Here is a 19,234-nt window from a genome sequence, read left to right on the forward strand (position 1 = left end):
TGCGCATACCCTGTGAAAATAAAACGAAATGAATGAAGAAATAAACATTCATGCAGTTCCTTTTTCAATCTCTTTATTCTTTCCGTTTGCGTTTCAAATTATTTCCTGTATTTACGCTTCTTTGTTTGGAACTCATCATATCCTATGTGTAATGATATCATATCTTACGTATAATGATTGTGATAATGATACGCTGTTGACAAAGTGCATTACAGATAAAGTGTAATGTCATTTACTGTATTAGAAAATAGTCGAATTTTCATACTGTTTCCTTGAAATTATTTTTAAAAAAAATGTTTCCCCGTATAACATGGCATCCCTTGCTTTCAATGTATTTAGGCATGTGTTGGTGTTGTTGGTTTTCTATTTCCAATCATAGGATGGATTTTTTTTGTGTCCTAAATTTTGATTTTTTTCTTTTTTCCCCTGCCTTTCATATCATCCCTGTTATACTAATATTCAAAGGCTTCATTTCATTTGGGTATACCAAACAGATAATTGTTATAATGAAAGCGTTCTATGTTAAATTCTAAAATCATATTTCAAAAGTTTTGAACCAAAATTGTGGTAAAAAAAAATCAAACGCAGTAACGAACCATCAATAATGCCAGACCATGAGCCGGAGCCTGTACATCCGAGAACTTTAACGCCATAAACCTTGGCTCGCGGCGCCACGCCGTACTGTGCCCCAGCGGCTGTTCCAGCACAGTGTGTTCCATGACCGTTACAGTCGGTGCCATTCCCCTGAACCCACGACGCAGGTATGAGTATACAAATGTAGAGTATGATTAAGAAAGTTAATTGGATCATTCATCTACTTATAATTTTCTCCACTATAGGTCAAACAAACAAAAAACATATACTTGACAATACCGATGAACAGTGTTTTGAAATATACTGTCATCTTGCTCTTCGGTACAGCTACAGGAAAACGTAATGTATGCGATTTACTATGTGAGTGAAAATTGAGTGAACATTATTACGTCATCTAATCTTGAGAAGGACATTTCTGCTTAAGTTATTCCATGCGGTCAATATTTTTTCAAACGTAACAAAAGATTTGTACATCATTTTCAATGATGTCATGCTCAATAACAGCGTATATAGCTTGTAATACTATTCATTTTTATAATCACAGTAGACGTGGTAGATAGCAGCTTATCAGAGTAGGCTGATGTTGAAATTGGAGGCTCGTAATGTAGACTATCTAATCAGATTATTTGACCGACATGAGAAATAGACAGACATTGCAGCTGATTAGATTAATCTACAATTAACACAGGAAAAAACAACCACTCGAAATCCCTGAAGTCAACATAAGTGACAGATTAAACTATACTGCTGCGTGTCGTAACGATGTGAGCAATACCACCTGTCATATCATGGCTTTTGTAATTTGCACTCGAAAAATTTCATAAAACACTCAACCTTCAGTCACGATCACTACCCCACTTAAATTACCTTACTTCTGATAAGATTTCCAAGCCACAATCATACTTGAGTCAAGGATGTTCGAGAGTACCAAAATGAGGTATTTATACCATTTCGCTGCCTGTTGCGTCATAGGCAAAGGTGGCCCTATCCTCAAACTCCTGATGGGTAGTCCTCAGTCCCGTGTCTAGGATGTATACATGGGCTCCATCCCCGTCACCTACTGTAAATAGCATGATTATCCATTTTTTATGTGTAGAATATGACAGAGGCACATTTTCCATGTCGTGATAAAATCTTAGATCGGTATAAAGAAACAGAACTTTCATCTATATAGACGGAAACAGGCAGACAGGCATACGTAAGGAGAAAAAACAACTTAGTGGGTATAACTGGAAAAAATACGAACCCACAGATTCCTGTACTATACAATAGTGCATAGCAGTGTATTTTGATAGAATGCAATCCCTCAAAATAAAACGGTACGCTTCATTCATGCTTCCTGGTAGAAAAGTAGTCAGGTAAATGACGTTTATCTTGCTCATTTATCGATAAAAACAAAACCAAAGAGACGAGTTACCACTAGGCTGGAAAGTGTCATCTAAAGGCAAATCACGCTGGTCGATTCGATCCAAGCCCCAGGTTACATCATCTGCATATGCCATGCCATCTTCCTCCACGTAACGCACAGCGTCATGTGACCGGATCTGAAGTATAAGAGGTGGAAGAGAGAGAGGTGGGTAAAGACTGAACTGAGACATGGGTGCAAACTAAAGAAAATAAAACAAAAAAATTAAATGTGTACATGTATAGCAGCGTTCTGATTTGACATTCAATGCATTTGCAATAAAGAGCACTTTACTATATACGTGTAACACTGACTGATACATTCTCCGAAACATGTTGTGCTGAAATAAAATGATAAACTTGAACCAACATTACGGCTGAAATTTTGGACTAATAATAAATCTGTTTAATTTATGATAATGCATGGGTGATGCATCTTATGGGGAATAGTTCTGTTCCCTGTGTCTGTATGTTGTATAACTTCTTACAAGTGCACAAAGGAAGATAAATATATAAGTCGAGATGTTTATAATGCAAGTGATTGACAAATTGACCTTCATCGACGTAATTGAACAGTAAATATGCAATACCCTCTGTTATAAGGGATAGGAACCATCAACTGGCTATCAGATGGGAGCTCGGCAGTCTAGTGGATATGACACCTGTCTAATAGGAATGAGGAGATCTTGAGTTCGAGTTCCATTAGAGTATGTATGCCCATCATTTTCATCATGGCTATACCTCAGACACATAATAGTCAAGTAGATGGTCTCATAGATCATTTACATGACCTGGAAAAGTTGTAAGTACGAGGTTTTTTGTTGATTTGTATTCTACAATGGTATTAAGATAAACTTAACTTGGCTGCTACCTTAGCAACCTTGAGAAACCTTTTTAGCAGCCTTATCAGCACAATCATATACTTAGCAAATGTTATACAATATGTAATAAATTGCTAGTTTTAAACCAGGAGGCCAAAAACAGATACTACAAGTTTTCAAGGGTTTTTCTATGATGAGAAATCCATCAGTATCAACACTTTCTATTTTTAAATGATGAAAGGTTTCTTAAACATGCAAATTACCATAATGAGTGAATTTGCATAAGTACAATTGTCTAGAACATGGTATGATACTATGTATATGCCGTGGAAAAGCTTATGGTAGAAGGTTTTTTCTGTTGATTCGTGTTTTAGACGAGTATTGAAGTAAATTAAACTTCGTTGCCATCTTGGGAAATTAACTTTATTAGTCTTACAAGCATATTCAGCTAATTACCATAATAATATGTAATGATTTGCTAATTACAACCAGGAAGTTATGAGGAATCAATTTAAAGCAACAATTGTCATTTTGAAATTATAAGTTGGTGTCTCAAATATCATAATTAGCATAATAGGCCCATTTGCATATTTACAATTATCTGGTTGATGGTAAAATATACCATGTACTGATACATTACGTGGAAAAATTTTTAGTGAAAGTTTTTTGTTGTGGTGGTGGTGGTGGTTATTGTTCTTGATTCGTGCTGTAGATGGGTATAGAAGTAACTCAAGGTTGATTGCCTCCTTGGCAACCTTGGACCATTATTTTTAACCACGTAATTAGCATAATTAACTTATAAGCATAATTTGTGTTGTGTTGCTATATCAAATCAAGAAAGTCTGAAAACATGGAGAATTCAACTTTTCAAGGTATACGATGAAGAGGAATCCATTTGTGATAACATGCATCGCAGTTTCTGAATTGATGCAAGTGTCTTACATAATTATCATAAGTATAAAGCAGAATGAGCTAATTTGCATATGTACAATAGTCATATGGATTGTACAATAAACAACAGAAAGGCTGTTTAGTGAAATGGTTTTGTTGCTGTTGTTGGAGCTGATGATATGTGCCCTAGATGAGTATTGAAGTAAATTAAGCTTTGCAACCTGGGGCAACTACTAGTATATCTCTACTAACCTAATTAGCATATTTTATAATTAGAATAATATGTAACATGTTGGAAATTTCACTTCAGGAAGCCTGAACGGAGGAATGATATGACTTTCCGAGGTTTTCAATGACGAGAAATAAATTCATAGAACCAATTTCAATTTGTTTATGATGCAAGTATCTGAAATGCATGCATTATAAGCATAATTAGCTATAATTTGCATATGTGCAATAGTCCACTAGATGGTAGCATATATGGCAAGCGCATGATCTGGAAAGTTGTTAGGTACACTTTTTGTTTGTTTATTTGTTTGTTTGTTTGTTTGTTTGTTTGTTTGTTTGTTTTTGCTGCTTCGAGTTTTAGAAAATTCAAGCTTTGAGAATGAATTTAAATTTCAACAATATAAAAAAAGCTCCCTCTCTCTCTCTCTGTCTTTTCCTGCTCCTAGATATTACAGTTTCAAATAATTTGAAGAATTCTAGAATTTGATTGCTGGGTCCAGGTTCAGGTCAGGGGAGGGGGATATCTCCCTTCCCCCCCCCCCCTTTTTTTATGAAAATTAAGAATTAGCTCATTATGCTATATCACTTGTTTGTTTGTTTGTTTTTGCTGCTTCGAGTTTTAGAAAATTCAAGCTTTGAGAATGAATTTAAATTTCAACAATATAAAAAAAGCTCCCTCTCTCTCTCTCTCTCTCTCTGCCTTTTCCTGCTCCTAGATATTACAGTTTCAAATAATTTGAATTAAACAGTGATGTTACAATTCTAGAATTTGATTGCTTGGTCCAGGTTCAGGTCAGGGGAGGGGGATATCTCCCTCCCCCCCTTTTTTTTTTAGATGAAAATTAAGAATTAGCTCATTATGCTATATCACTTGCATGTTTAAGAAACTTAAATCATTAAAAGTTCAAAATGGAAACTGTCGTTATAAATAGATTCCTCTTCATAGAAATCGCTCTCGTCATAATTTGCTAAATATGCTAATTAGACTGCTGAAGATAATTACCTTGGTTGCCACCTTGGCAGCAAAGCTTAAATTTACTTCAAGACCATCTACAACACCATTTAACTAAAATCCTTCCACTAAACAATCTCTCCATATCATATACATAGTATATGATACTGTCAAATACTAGACAATGTAGTTCATTATGTTAATTTGCATTTTTAAGACACTAACATCATGTCAAAATGGTGAATTTTGCTATGAAGGGATTCTTCATCGTAGAAAACCCTTGAAGAGTTGTATTATCCATGTTTTCTGGCGTCCTGGTTGAAAACGAGCAATCTATTACAAATTGCACATATGCTAATACATGATAATGCTAATACATTTTAGGATAATAGCAAAAAGAAAAAGTTTACTTCAATATTCTTCGAGAATACGAAAAGAAAAAAAAAAGCACTTGCACACTTAACAACTTCTTCGTTTCTAAAAAATTAAAAATAAATATATGTCTACCCGACTATAACGAATAATCGGCGTCAATGAAGGCCTTTTGGTCCAGGAGCAATAAAATCAATCATTTATTTGCAGTAATACTGTATGTAATAGCAAAGTGCTATATGAGAGGAACACGAGAGAGATTCTACTCACAATGTCCAGAGCTCTGCTATCGCCTAGGGTAACAGAAAATCCATTAAGAACTGTCAGGAATTTATGCGTGATGTCAAAGACGACTCCGGCCTCAGACGAGATCGATGACATCGACGAAGTCACTTCCGAGAGATCGACGTCACTCTGTACAGCATAAAATGGATTCCAGTGATGATTTTTACAGTTTTACACACGTTGAATTTCGTCTTTATTACTTCAGATCATACTGTAAGCAGAAATATACAAGTAGAAGTATTCAAGTGCGACATAAGTATAGTATTAGAGTGAACATAGAACATGTACTAGCAAGACGTCCAGGCATGGCAATGCGGTCTAGAGTAGGCCTAGAATTCAAGTAACAACCCCCAAACAAAGAATGGTTTGTCTATGGTGTTGAGAATGTCAAACCCACACTTTAAGACGGGGAGCATCATAAGCACTTCAATAAGGGGAAGATAATGCTGCCTCTAACGTGACTTTAAGATAGATTTCAAGTTTTTTTTTTATTAATTGAGGAACGAAATGTAGAAATAACCAATATTTACATCGCTACAATAACATCAAAGTCAACGATGACTTGCCTTTAGGACAACGATGTAACTTCCTGGAACTTTTCCTGGGGAACGGTAGAGTGGCGCCCAAGCCGATAGACTCGGCGTAGCCAGCAATAACATGATCACCATTCCAGCACACCACATGACGATACAATGTCTTTCTTTTTATTACCACAGTATTTCAAAACTCAAAATGCTGCTGTTCCACAGATGTGTCGGCGTGTTTGTATCCTGTACAATGACGACTGCGAAAATGTGCAAATCTTGTTCAGTTAAAACGATATCAACGTCCTTTGCGCTCGTTTATATCGCGTAAACGATAACTTCACTGTGCGTGGTCGGGTGCTTGTGTAAATATGTCAACAAATGTGAATAATTATGTGTGTGTAAGTTTGTGTGTATAACAACCTCCGTGCATCTGTGTGTAACATATTTGCTTATCGTCTTGTGTGTGGCAAAATTACTTATCTAACAATGTGTCTCTTTCACACGGTCATTTCTATTCCAAGAAGAGGAGGGGTGCGGTTGGTGACCTTTTAACATCACTGCCGTTTATTGGAGGTAGAGTTTCATGACGGTCAAGGACAGCTGCAAATTGTTTTCTACAGATATTGCAATGGAACGGACGAAGAACTATCAACTAGATACTGATTTCATTACACGACGAAGGGTTAACTGTGTGAATGCTATACCTTTCTGATTTTCGAAATTTTTAGTGATTTTGTTTCATAGCCACTGATTAGATTAGCAATGTCGTCTTCGATGCTGAATATACCATTTAGAAGATGTACTTCTCTGAAAAAAAATACCAGCCAGGTGTGCTTTGCAGTAAAACATGCACCGTATAAAGGACATTTGGGAGAATCAGGGCAAACACCAAGAAGCCGCACTACCCCTAGCTATTATTGAATTTTTTCAGGGGGTTGATGCTAATCCTATGTCAGAGTTGTTCTGGAAAATTTGAATACCACCCCTAATTAAAAATATTTCGGGAAAAATCCTGTAAGACCCCCTATTTCAACGTTGTTGGGGTTTTTTTCGGAGCCCCTAAGATATAGGCCTATACCCCTTTTCCGGAAAATCATGAACGCAAATTCGGTACAGAATCTTTATCCCTATATTCACCTTCAAACTATAAATTAAAACAGTTATTACAGGTTTTCTCGGTCAATTTCATACTTTTGTCACTCAAATTCATTAACGTGCATTCAAATTCACACAGCGCACGCACGCGAAAATATTTGGGCATTCAAATTCAGAATCCGAGCCATCAATTATGGGCGTTCTATTTCGTTTTCGTGAAATCAAATTCACGATTGGGCATTCAATTTGAAAATGCGAGCACCGACTTTCCTACTCGTGCATGATTCAGATTCATGCGATAGTCATGTGATAGTCCCAATGAGCTTGTTTAGAGCGTTCAAAATCATTTTTAGGCGATCAAGTTCCTACTTCGTGCAATCAATTTAACAAGGAAAATGGAGTAGACTTTTTAAGAAAGGAAAAAGGGCCAACGCAACCAATGAAGGCTTGCATATAGTGTAATTATGATTGTTTTAAGGTTCTACATTGTTCTCTGTTCATGTACTCTTTGTTTTTCATCTCAGTAAATTTCAAATTGTAATGTCCAATCAGCAGTGCATCCAAACAACACAACGGCATTTTAATATTTCTTGATGATACTGCATGCTGACAATGCCCAAACACCAACCACATAATGACAATTCATTAATCTAAAGACAAACTGACGCACAATGATATCACAAAGTCCCGCAGAAGTAAATCATTAAGACAGCAATACACAACAAACAAGACGTATAAAATGTTCATGTATCAGTTTCAATATAGTCGAAACTGTTTTTTTTTTCCTCGAAGGTGTCCACCAACCCTCTGTGTTATGCTCGTCTGTAGGCCTACACAGTGCCTAATGTTTGTTTGTTTGTTTGTTTGTTTCATTTCCCATCAAAGAAGATGGCTGGATAACCCATATTCAGCTGCAATAGCTGGTCTTACATATGGGGTCCAGTTGGATGTTCTGCTCTTTGCGATGAATAAATGAAGTGGGATCTTTTACGTGCATGAGTTGTGACTCTCTCACATAATTTATGGGACCTTCATTTTATGTCCAATCTGAGGGACATGTGCCTGTATATTCCTTTTTGCTCAGCGCGAGTTGAAAATTGTCAATGAACAGGTGGACCTCTACTGCAAAATAAATAATCATCATAAATCCCAATATATTCAAAGCCAAATAAGAAAAACATGCATACACGGCCCCAAACTAACTAAATTCAGGACTTCTTTTAAATTGAATGCAGTTATTTGGAACATGGTTGCCTATTCACGGATTTGAATGACCGACAAGATTCCGTCGCCAGCTTGACATGAATTTGAATGCTCATTGATGACATGCGTGCTCCTCTCTTCAATTTGAATGCTCCTATAGTGAATTTGAGTGTTCCGATAGTGAATTTGAATGTTCCGATAGTGAATTTGAATGCTCCGACAGTGAATTTGAATGCTCGGATAGTGAATTTGAATGACCGGATTTTGAATTTGATTGCTGATTCAATGCTGCGAGCTTGGAATGCGTGAAATCAAATGCTCGGAATAGGAACTTGAATGACAGAAGTATGAAATTGACTTGGAAAACTTATACTTAATAGTAAATACACACTACCTGGTTTTTAGCAACTTTCTTTTAATATTCCCAGTCTCCTTGCATTCATTCTCAGCACTAAGTTATTTAATGAATGGTTGGCTTTTAGATTGTAGTTCTCAAATGTTCACCGTAACTAACCCCCTGGCCATTTATTAGCTTCTGAGGGTGTGGCAGTTTATCCTTGCCTTCCATGTGAGTACTGAGTGATCCTGCATTAAATTGCTGTGTCACTACTACGTTATGATTTGTAAAGTCTTCGTATAATACATCTTTTAGAATTAATATCAATCTGTTTTATATGCACTGATTTCTGAGTAACAACATAACATTATAGCATTCTTTTTTCAAGCATGACGAAATCTGTACAGTCTGATCGAAGCAATATATATGTGATCTATTAGTAATGTTCATTCTTTATTGATATTTTGTACTGGAATAATTTTAGTCCGCCAAGATGAATATATCCATTCTCCGCATATAATTCCACTACTAATTTTGGGGCCTAGTCTTACAGGCGTTGTAGCTTTTATATAGGCCCCATTAGTATTTCGGTTATTTCCTTGTGACACCCTATATCACGGACCAATAACATTTGTGTTAAGTATATTCTGGTGGGTTTTTTTTTAAATAAAAATACATAGTTGTATATATTTAGTATTTTTGCTTCGTATTACCGTCAAATATTTTGTAATTTCATTTAGAAAGTGAAAATATCAAATAAATTGAACAAAAATTACCACTTAATGAGTGAAGGGGCAGGGTGTCATCTTTCTTACTCCGAAAAGTTAAGTTTTAGTTTAGTTTAGTTTAGTTTAGTTTAGTTTAGTTTAGTTTAGGTTAGTTTCATTTCCATATGAGAAGATGGGTGGATAGCCCATATTCAGCGGCAATAGCTGGTCATCAATGGGGTCCACTTGGTGCTTGAGGTCCACTTCACTGTGTTAAACATCCTGCTCTTTGCGATGAATGAATGAAGAGTGATCTTTTACGTGCGGGAGTTGTGACTCTCTCACACACGGGACCGCCATTTCATGTCCTATCCGAGGGACCCTCTCACTATTACAGAAGGGGAGGTATGATTACACACAAGATTGCTCAGTAGGACCCGGGGATCGAACAGAGGCCCTTTGGATCGTGAGGCAGACGCACTACCGACTGAGCTAACGCATTGCTAATGGTATGGGAGATCGCGCCGGCATTGCACGACGAATAAAGTAATGGCGCTTGGTTCGAGTCAAATATGAAAGAAATTGTCTTGACGAAAGAGTATTATAGAAGTGCTTGGAGTGAGCATGACCGCTTAGCTTTAGACACATAGTAGGGGAAATAGATAAAAATTCCACAAAGTTCTTCCCTTCTCCAATATACAATAACTATACATTTGTATCCAAGTTTTGTTCCAGGTTAAGATTTATGTCGCCTTATCTCGTGTTCGTGTGCGTTTCGCATGGCGACAATAGGACATAGGTTTAGCATAGACTTTGCTCGTATTTTATACTGATGAAAACAGTGATAATCAACTGTGTTTTGTACATAGCGCATTTCCAATCGGGTTGACAGACGCGCTGTATACAGTACAGTGGTAAAATCGTCTAGGTGACGAGGTCAAGAAGAATACATATGAACTTTTTGAGATTCTTTCGAAAACTGACATTGGGAGTGATGAGTGGAGTTCCCTTACCGAGAAGGCTTATTTCCATGCTGATATTCCACAAAATTGAGACTTATAGACTAAATGGTAATTAGCCGAAATATATTATATTTAGACGAAATGACAATTTCACGAGTTGGCTTGTAAACCAGATGGAAATTAGACCTATCGCAATTAGAAGAGATGGAAATAGACCAATTGAATATTAGACGTAGTGAAATAATAAAACCAAGTGGGTAGTATAGACCAACCAGTTTTTAGAGGAATTGTCCATAAACAACATGAAAAATAGACTCAATTAAAATTTGACGAGCTAATGATAGGCCAAGTCGTATTAAACGAAAATGGAAAAAAATAGACGAGATGGCAATCAGACCATCTCAATTCAATTCAATTCAATTCATTTTTTATTCGTCCAATAAAAAGCATTACAGGAAACTCATCGCGGGATTTTCACATATAAATGACAAAGCATAATAAATACAATATATACAAAAAAAAGAACAACACGGAATAGCACTTGACAAATAAATAAATAACCGGACACGTATGCAAAAATTAAACTGAAAAGAACACTCGTATAAAATGTTGCATAAAAACGGACTCCATTGGCATGATGTTAAAAACTTAAAAAACCTTCCCTGTTGTTACGTCCCAATATCAGCCCCCCCCCCCGTCAGCCCGTAATAAACTGAAACCCAAACCAAATCGCACTGAAATACAACACAGCAAACAAATCAACACATACAGAAAACGATATCAGTGACTATATCATCATATCATACAAATTTCTTTCTAAGTCCACCAATATTGCACAAAGTCATTTCCCACATTCTGAAATATAATAATGTTTAACAAATATAATTATTGTAGTTGTACGTCAACTTGCCAGGGGAAATATATATATATATATATATATATATTATATATATATATATATATATATAAAGGGAGGATCAGCGGTAGAGAGAAGAAAGAAAGAAAAAGAATAAGAAAGGAAAGGAAGCATATGTAACAATTCATAAATAACATACATCAAATATCATTAACTATGACATCATAAATCAAAACTGTAAAATCCCAAAAATGAAGTGATGATAATAATGACCAGTCTGTGTCAATGACTAAAATAAGAAAAGGAAAAAAAAAGTTGAGGATGATTATGATGATAATGGTAATAAAAACATGACATCTTCAAAACTGCTTCATTGTTTTACAATGCCCCCCCCCCCCATCCCAACAACTTTCCAACCCATACATACAAAAATCACCACACATTTACCCCTATCACAATACATCCATTTGAAAGCCCATGACTCTACTAAACAACTTACTCATCACAAAAACAATTCCGACACATCTCTGCTGACCCGTAACCTTCCTCATTTTTAATTACTCAATCACATATTCCACGTAGAAACAATGGAAATGGTTAAAACACAAAATCATCAAAAAGTGGGCGGCCTCAGATGGCCCAGGGAGCAACGCCACGGCTTCCTCTGATAATTCAACTACTAATGAGTTAACAGGTACTGTTGAAAATCTGCGTGAAAACAATGAAAACAATCAAACACAAAATTATCAGAAATTAGGCGGTCGGCCTCGGGTGGCCCAGTGAGCAACCTCACGGGCGGCCTCAGATAATTCAACTACCAATGGGTTAACGAGTACTATTGAAAAGTCTAATTGCAAATGGAATGAAAGAATTCAGATATCGGTTTGTCTTGCATTTTGCAGACTGCAGTCTCTTGCCAGATCTTAACCAACAGAAACATTGATGAAGAGGGTGATGGGGGTCATCTAGGCTGAAATTTTCTCCGACTATTTTACCTGCCTGATTCAATAACCTTTGAATTTTCATTTGGTCTCTTTTCTTTAGACTGCAATACCAGGAGAGGCAACCATATAGAATGGTGCTCTCGACAACAGCGGTGTAGAAGAGTTTGAGAATGGGTTTGTCAACATGAAAGGATTTTAGTTTCCTCAAAAACTGAAGCCTTGCATGGCCTTTTGCCAGTGCTTGTTTGCTCTGTTCTTCCCAGTTTAACGACTGATCAATCATTACACCAAGATATCTATATTTTGGAACAATTTCAATAACCGTGTTGTGGATGATGACTGGTCTTGGAACATCATTCTGTCTTTTTCTCTGATCAAACACAATTTCCTTTGTTTTCTTTTCATTAAGTTTGAGATAATTACAGTCACACCACTCTACGAAAGAGTCCAGTGTTCTTCGATATGTTGTTTCGTCATTCTTCGTAATCAGTCCAATTATGACCGAGTCATCAGCGTATTTCAGTATGCTTGTGTCCTCACAATCACTTTGACAGTCATTAGTATAAAGTATGAAAAGGATGGGGGACAGGACACAACCCTGGGGGAACCAGTAGTAATTGACATCGGGCGTGAAAGAACACCACTAACCGATACTTGTTGGGTTCTGTTAACAAAGAAATCGCGAATCCAGTGAATGAGGGTGGGGTCAACTCGCAGATTCCGAAGTTTTTCGATCAGCTTCCCTGTTACCACGGTATTGAATGCTGATGAGAAATCCACAAATGTATATAGCATGAGCGTATGTGTCGCGGTTGTCTGTGTGACTTTGAATAGAGTGAACCAGTGATAACACCGCGTCATCTACGGATTTATTCTTCTGATATGCAAACGAAAATGTATCCACCTGCTGCTTTAACGGATCAATGAGGCGCTAGGACACAATTCGCTCGAAACACTTCATGACTTGTGACGTAAGAGCAATCGGACGGTAGTCATCCGGCTCACTTGGACGCGGTTTCTTAGCAACGGGAACAATAACGGCAGATTTCCAACACTTAGGAATTATGTGTGTCTTCAGCGACTTGCGGAAGAGTGCGGCATAAGGAATTGCCAACTGATGAGCACATTCTTTGAGAATTTTCCCGGTGATAATGATCTGGCCGGCAAGCTTTCCGTGGATTCACGCGCTTGAACTGTTTCGCGACTTCCCAAGTTTCGATGGTGACACTGCATTGTGATGGGTCGTCACACAAAAGCTGTTCAGGTGGAGCAATTGGATTCACACATCCTTCCCTATCAAATCGGCAGAAAAATTCATTCAGGTCATTCGCCTTGTCAAGGGGGTTAGATGCAAATAGGAAAGGGTCGCTTTTCCGCGAGGAGAAACCCGTCATCTCTTTCATGCACGTCCAGGCGTCACGGGGATTGTTTGTTTTGAGCTTGTTATGTAATTTGTCTCGGTATGCAAGCTTTGCATTCTTAATTTCTTTCTTTACTTTCTTTGCGCTCTCAGATACTGCAGCTCGATCATTTGCAGAGAAAGCAGCGATTTTTTGCTTCATTGCATCTTTCACCTTTTTAGTTATCCAGGGCTTTTGGTTGGGATATATTTTCACTGGCTTTGTTTGAACACAGCTGTCTATGCAGAAACGTACATAATCATTTATCCTTTTCGTTTCCACATCAACGTTATCATCGCGAAAAACATCCCAATCCGTGGTTTCAAAGCAAGATTGTAGTCTCAGGTTTGTCCCACACTTTCACAACTTTGTTGGTAGGTTTTGTTGTTTTAAGTTTTTGACGGTACCTTGGTAAAAGATGAACGACATTATGGTCAGAGTTTCCAATCGGGGACGAATAAGAGACTTGTAAGAATTGGCAATGGAACAGTAACATTGGTCCAAAATCTTATTTCCCCCATGTAGGTTCATTGACACATCGAATAAATGTAGACAGGGCTTCACTGAGAGGCTGCTCACAGTGATTAACATCTCCCAGAACAATCTTTGGCGAGTCGGGGGAAGAAATACACATAGACTGCATGTACAGTGTCATAAACCAAGTTTGACGCCACCTCGGCATTTGCGTCGGGAGGGATGTATGCCAGAATAACATGAATTTGGTTAAATTCTCGGGGAAGGTAGAAGGGACGTAAGGCCACGCACATTGGTTCAATGTTGGCGCTGCATATACTTTTCTTTATCTGAAAATTCTGACACCAGCGTTTGTTCACATACATACAAATTCCACCTCCTTTTGATTTATTAGTTGCAGTTTGGGACCTGTCCAGACGTAAGATATCGAATCCATCAATGTCAATAATGTCGTTGGGTATGTCATTTAATAGCCAGGTCTCGGTGAAACAGAGTATGCTGGAGTCTCTGAACTCGGACAAGTATTTGCAACCAGTTCGGATTTCATCAATTTTGTTTCTTACTGACCTTAGATTAGACAACGTTAGTATTGGTAAGGGTGGGCGTTGTCCTCTCCTTTTGACACGTTGTCTCACACCACCCTTTCTACCACGGCGTCTGTGTCGACGCTGATCCGGTGGCGCCGTCCAAGAGTCATTTCTCGTTGGTACCCATGAAGGCAAATCCATGGGCGTGACTCGCGACGCCACGGTTCCAGCAAGTTCATGTAGTACACGTTGGTCATATGTAATTGGGTTGTAGGATTGAGCCGGAGATAAAACAACCAAAAGAAGCACCAAACAAACCCACATGACGTTTAACAGTTTGACGAACATATTCACCACTATACAATAATCACACTGAAACAGATAAGAAGTCGAAATCAATCTCCAAAGATGAAAATTAACATAACATTTGACGAAAAAAAGGACGACAAGTAAAAATCCCTGGTCGCCACAGGAGCAGCGCCCTCTCCCCACAGGAGCAGCGCCCTCTCCCACAGGAGCAGCGCCCTCTCGGTCATTAGACCAAAACATGATTAGCCAAACTGGGCACTGGACCAAGTGAGGATATATATAGGACTAAACGGACATTAGACAAAATTTCACAAATTAAACAAGATTTACAATCTCTGGTGAGCCCAATATTCAGCCCACTTTTTATGCACCAACACCTTCACGACCTTCGACGTGTCCACCTCCCCTGCCGACACAAAGCTGTGAACGACGCTGCATATCTCACAATGCTCTTCTAACCATGATCATGACCGTTGAGGGATCATGACGGAAAACATCGATCTCATGCCGAATACGCGACTGCAAGTCATCCAGATCACGCGGTGGGGGGGTGTATGGTGAAGTACTAGTATCCCCAGAGGAAAAAAAGTCAAAATGTGTAAAGTCAGGAGATCGTGGAGGCATTCCACCTCATTATTGAGGGCTATTTTATGCGTTGGCCAAATAGCTCTACCAGCCTCTCACGGACAGCTCGAGGACGGTATAAGGTGGATCACCATCCTGCACCCACCAAAGGTGCCGGAACATTCCTCGATCCTGTCTGTCAAAGTTTGTTTGTTTGTTTGTTTGTTTGTTTGTTTTCCAGCTGGGGCACTGTCGTTATTGATCAGGTGTTAGTACGTGCCACCATTCATGTTTCTGTTTAAGAAAATGGCCCAATTATTTGGCCACTTCCACACAGACCAGTCCACACACTCCATTTTTGTCTGCTCATGTTTACGCCGTAATTGAACTCCTTATCAGGGCACTTACCCCTGCTAAACACTAGTTAGTGATAAGGTTAGAGTTAAGATTAGGGTTAGGGTTGGGTTTTAGGGTTAAAGTTTGAGTTAGGGTTAGGATTAGGTTCAGGATTAGGATTAGGGTTAGGGTCAGGGGAAGAGTCGCGGTAATTGTCCTAGACCCTTGAACTCTGGTGGATGTCCTGCAGCCGCGTACTCAACGGCATTGTGGGTGTTCACTTTCCCGTCCGTGCTAAATGCGGCTTCGTCGCCAACAAGGTTTCGCAGGAAATTGGCATCGCCCTCAATCCTGCCCAGGAGCCAACTCGAATAGTTGAGCTTCCTCTGGGAAACCCTGAGCTCTCCAGCAGTTTATGACCCTCATGCATTTTGTAAGGATACATAATAAGATCTAATTGTGCAATACGATGGAAAGTTGGCCTTACCCCTAAACCATTACGGCGTGCAGTGGGGTCCTTGTATGGGCCTCCAGTTGTCTCCTCACAGCCTCGATGTTTTCTGGGCATCTTCCACTCCTTCGCCTTCCAGAATTACCCTTGTTTCTGGTTAAGGCTTGTTCCGTATTGTTATATTTGCGCACATTCTACCAGATAGTCTTTTTGGATGGAGGATCTCTGTCTGGGAACAGTAAACGGAATGCTTCCCTTGTATTCATTATGCTACCTTTACGGTGAAACGTTGTCACCACGAAATAAAGTCCTTTGCTCAACTGTGAGTTGCACCATGATCAGATATCATTTGCTATCTCCTGTTTCATTAAAGACTGTGCTTGTCCCAGTAGAATACTCACAACTAAGTGATGTGTATACTTACCTGACCTTGCTGCAAGAGCAATGGGTTGTTCCATGACAATATAGCAAATCAACGCCATTCTTTAAGAAGAATGTCGACCTGTGCTCTCCTGACATTGCAGATGGAAATTTTCCCATTACATGATAATGAAACAATGTCAAACATTGAGAAGAATGTAGGGTTATGAATACCTAACATTGCAAGTAGAATGCGGAGTTATGCATATTCCTACCTGACATTGCAGCAGGGTAATTACCCATCAGCTGGATGAATATATAGCAATCAATGCCATTCAATGAAATGAATGTATAGGAAAGGATGTGCTAAACAGAAGGAGCAGCTATAGACACTGCTTACGTAACAATACATTCACCTGCAAAAAGTGAACAGAGTGGATAGCATTTCTGGTGTGTAAAAAAACAACAACAAATAAACGATAAAACAAAGCAAAAAAAAAAACTTACAGAAATGTTAGTTTTGTAGTTTATAAACCAAACTTGGAAAAAGGTACTTTTTGTGCCCCTCACCTTCGAAGAACCCTAACTCTGTGATCCGTGACAATGTTGACGCAGGCATGGTGTCAAATTAAAGCTGATGAGTTACTTCGTATTGTGGTAAGCATTTCATAAGAATAAATCATGTGTTATTGAAATAGCTGACTTTTGAATTTCGGTTACCTTTTTAGGAACACACTGTATATAAGCCTAGGGGAAACAGAAATTTTTTAGAGAACCCGGCGTTAATAGCAAAATCACGGAAACTCAGCTCTTATTCCGCGTGTGCATCATCACTGTGTACACAAGGTCTAAAGAGAAGGTGTGGGGGGGGGATACCCGCTCCCGCTCAACACAGCTTTTGTGTTTTAAGAATTAAAGTAAAGCGATCTGAAGCACACTTTTTTGTCGAAAATTCGGAAACTGTCATTCCTCAAAGTGTAGTAGGTCTATAGAGGAGACCAAGCAATGGGAGATGGCAAGACACCTCTCGCATATTCGAGAGAGCTTTTTTATTTTTAGAACTGAAATTCAACGGTCTGACGCACACCTTTGTTGAAATAACTGGGAATTTGCCAATCAGAGAAGTGTAGCAAGTCTGTGGAAGGAAGCAAAGCATAAAGGAAACAAAGCGATCTGGTGCACACATTTTCTGGCATATTAAGAAAACTGTCGATGTTCAAAGTGTAGTCATAGCCTACAGATGAATGGGGGCGGTATTGCAGGGAGAAGGCGTAAGAGAATGCTTTCCCCACCCTTTCCAGATGAGGAAGCTTTTGCCTTTTTAAAGTTGAAATTGATATATATCGTATATGCAAAATGGATTAACTTGGAAATTGTCAAAAAAAATGTACTAAATCTGATGTGGAGGAACTGAGCGAGGAAAGGGTTTATTAAAAGGTCACATTCCCATGATAGGCCTACACGAGAGAACTTATGAGTTTTTGCATTTCAAGTGATTGTCATGTGCATTCAGAATTATTTAGAATTTTTTCTGTACTGAGGCTATAGGGAAAGGGGCACAGAAGGGGAGGTGTGGGAGGGGTTATTCCCCCTCCCAAAGCAAGAGATATTTTGCCATTTCAGAATTGAAATTCAGCGGTCTAGTGCACACTTTGAACAATGTTGAGTGAAATATTGGAACAATGTAATCTTACTTTTTAAAAAAAGATTGAAAGAGAGAGGCTTCACATGCAAAAAATATACATGCAATATTTCATTTTCTTCCGCCTTCCAAATCCAGGTCCAAATCTAGGGGGGGTGATCGCCCCCTTCCCCCTCCTTCCCCCTTTGCTACGCCGGGACAACTTCCTCCCACAAGACGGAGATTTGACATTCTCAGATTTGAAATAAAACGATCTGATGCACACTTTTTGTAGAAAATATTCGGAAATTTGTCAATTTCAAATGTATTAAGTCTATAGAGGGAGCCGAGGAAGGGGCGGGTATCCCCCTTCCATTCGAGGGAACTGTTGCGCATTTAGAATTGAGATTCAACAACCTGGAGCACCTTTCTGACGGAACATTTGGGAAAATTGTCAATCCACAAAAGTTAGACATATTCATAGTCTGATATGTATCCCCAACCCTTCCAACAAGAGAGAGCTTTTGTATTAACTCTGTAGAACTGAAATGAAAACGTCTAGTTGGTTGCAAATTTTGGAAATTATCAATCATAAAGATTGATTGTATGGGGATTTCACCCTCCCATTATCATGAGTGATTCTTTTCACTTTTCTTTCTTTTTTTCTTTTTTTTTTTGCATTTAGCGAGTGACAGATCTAGTGCACACTTTTTGATGAAATATTCGGATATTTGTCAATCTCAGAATTGTGCCACGTCTACGGAAAGGGACAGAGTGGGGGAAGGTGTGGAAGGGGATATCCCTTCCAACGGGAGGGAACATTGGTATGATTATGATTGCAATTCAACGATCTGATGTACACTTTTGTTTGAATATTTGGACAACTTTCCATCAAAAAAGTCCGTAATTTTTTCTCATCTCGGGAGTATATGGGGAAATGATTAAATCTGCCCCCGTCAACATAAAATTGAGATGTATCTTGACTATGTCATCATCGTTTGCGGAATCTTTCCG

General features: G+C 38.5%; 1 protein-coding gene across 1 annotated transcript in view; it reads right to left on the minus strand.

The window, feature by feature from the left end:
* LOC139725170 (extracellular serine proteinase-like) overlaps nt 1-6,230 on the minus strand; it is a 72,769-nt gene extending 66,539 nt beyond the window's left edge. The window contains exons 1-5 of the mRNA XM_071636264.1: nt 6,114-6,230; nt 5,533-5,676; nt 2,015-2,138; nt 1,542-1,654; nt 597-744 (exon numbers count right to left, since the gene is read on the minus strand). Of these exons, the coding sequence (XP_071492365.1) occupies nt 597-744; nt 1,542-1,654; nt 2,015-2,138; nt 5,533-5,676; nt 6,114-6,230 (646 nt within the window). The remainder of the gene's footprint in view (nt 1-596; nt 745-1,541; nt 1,655-2,014; nt 2,139-5,532; nt 5,677-6,113) is intronic.
* Between the last annotated feature and the right edge of the window lie 13,004 nt (nt 6,231-19,234).

Source organism: Diadema antillarum, unplaced genomic scaffold (genome assembly GCF_040938485.1).
Source record: "Diadema antillarum isolate AM-2024a unplaced genomic scaffold, OU_Dant_1.0 seq00000019_RagTag, whole genome shotgun sequence".
Classification (NCBI taxonomy): Eukaryota; Metazoa; Echinodermata; class Echinoidea; order Diadematoida; family Diadematidae; genus Diadema; species Diadema antillarum.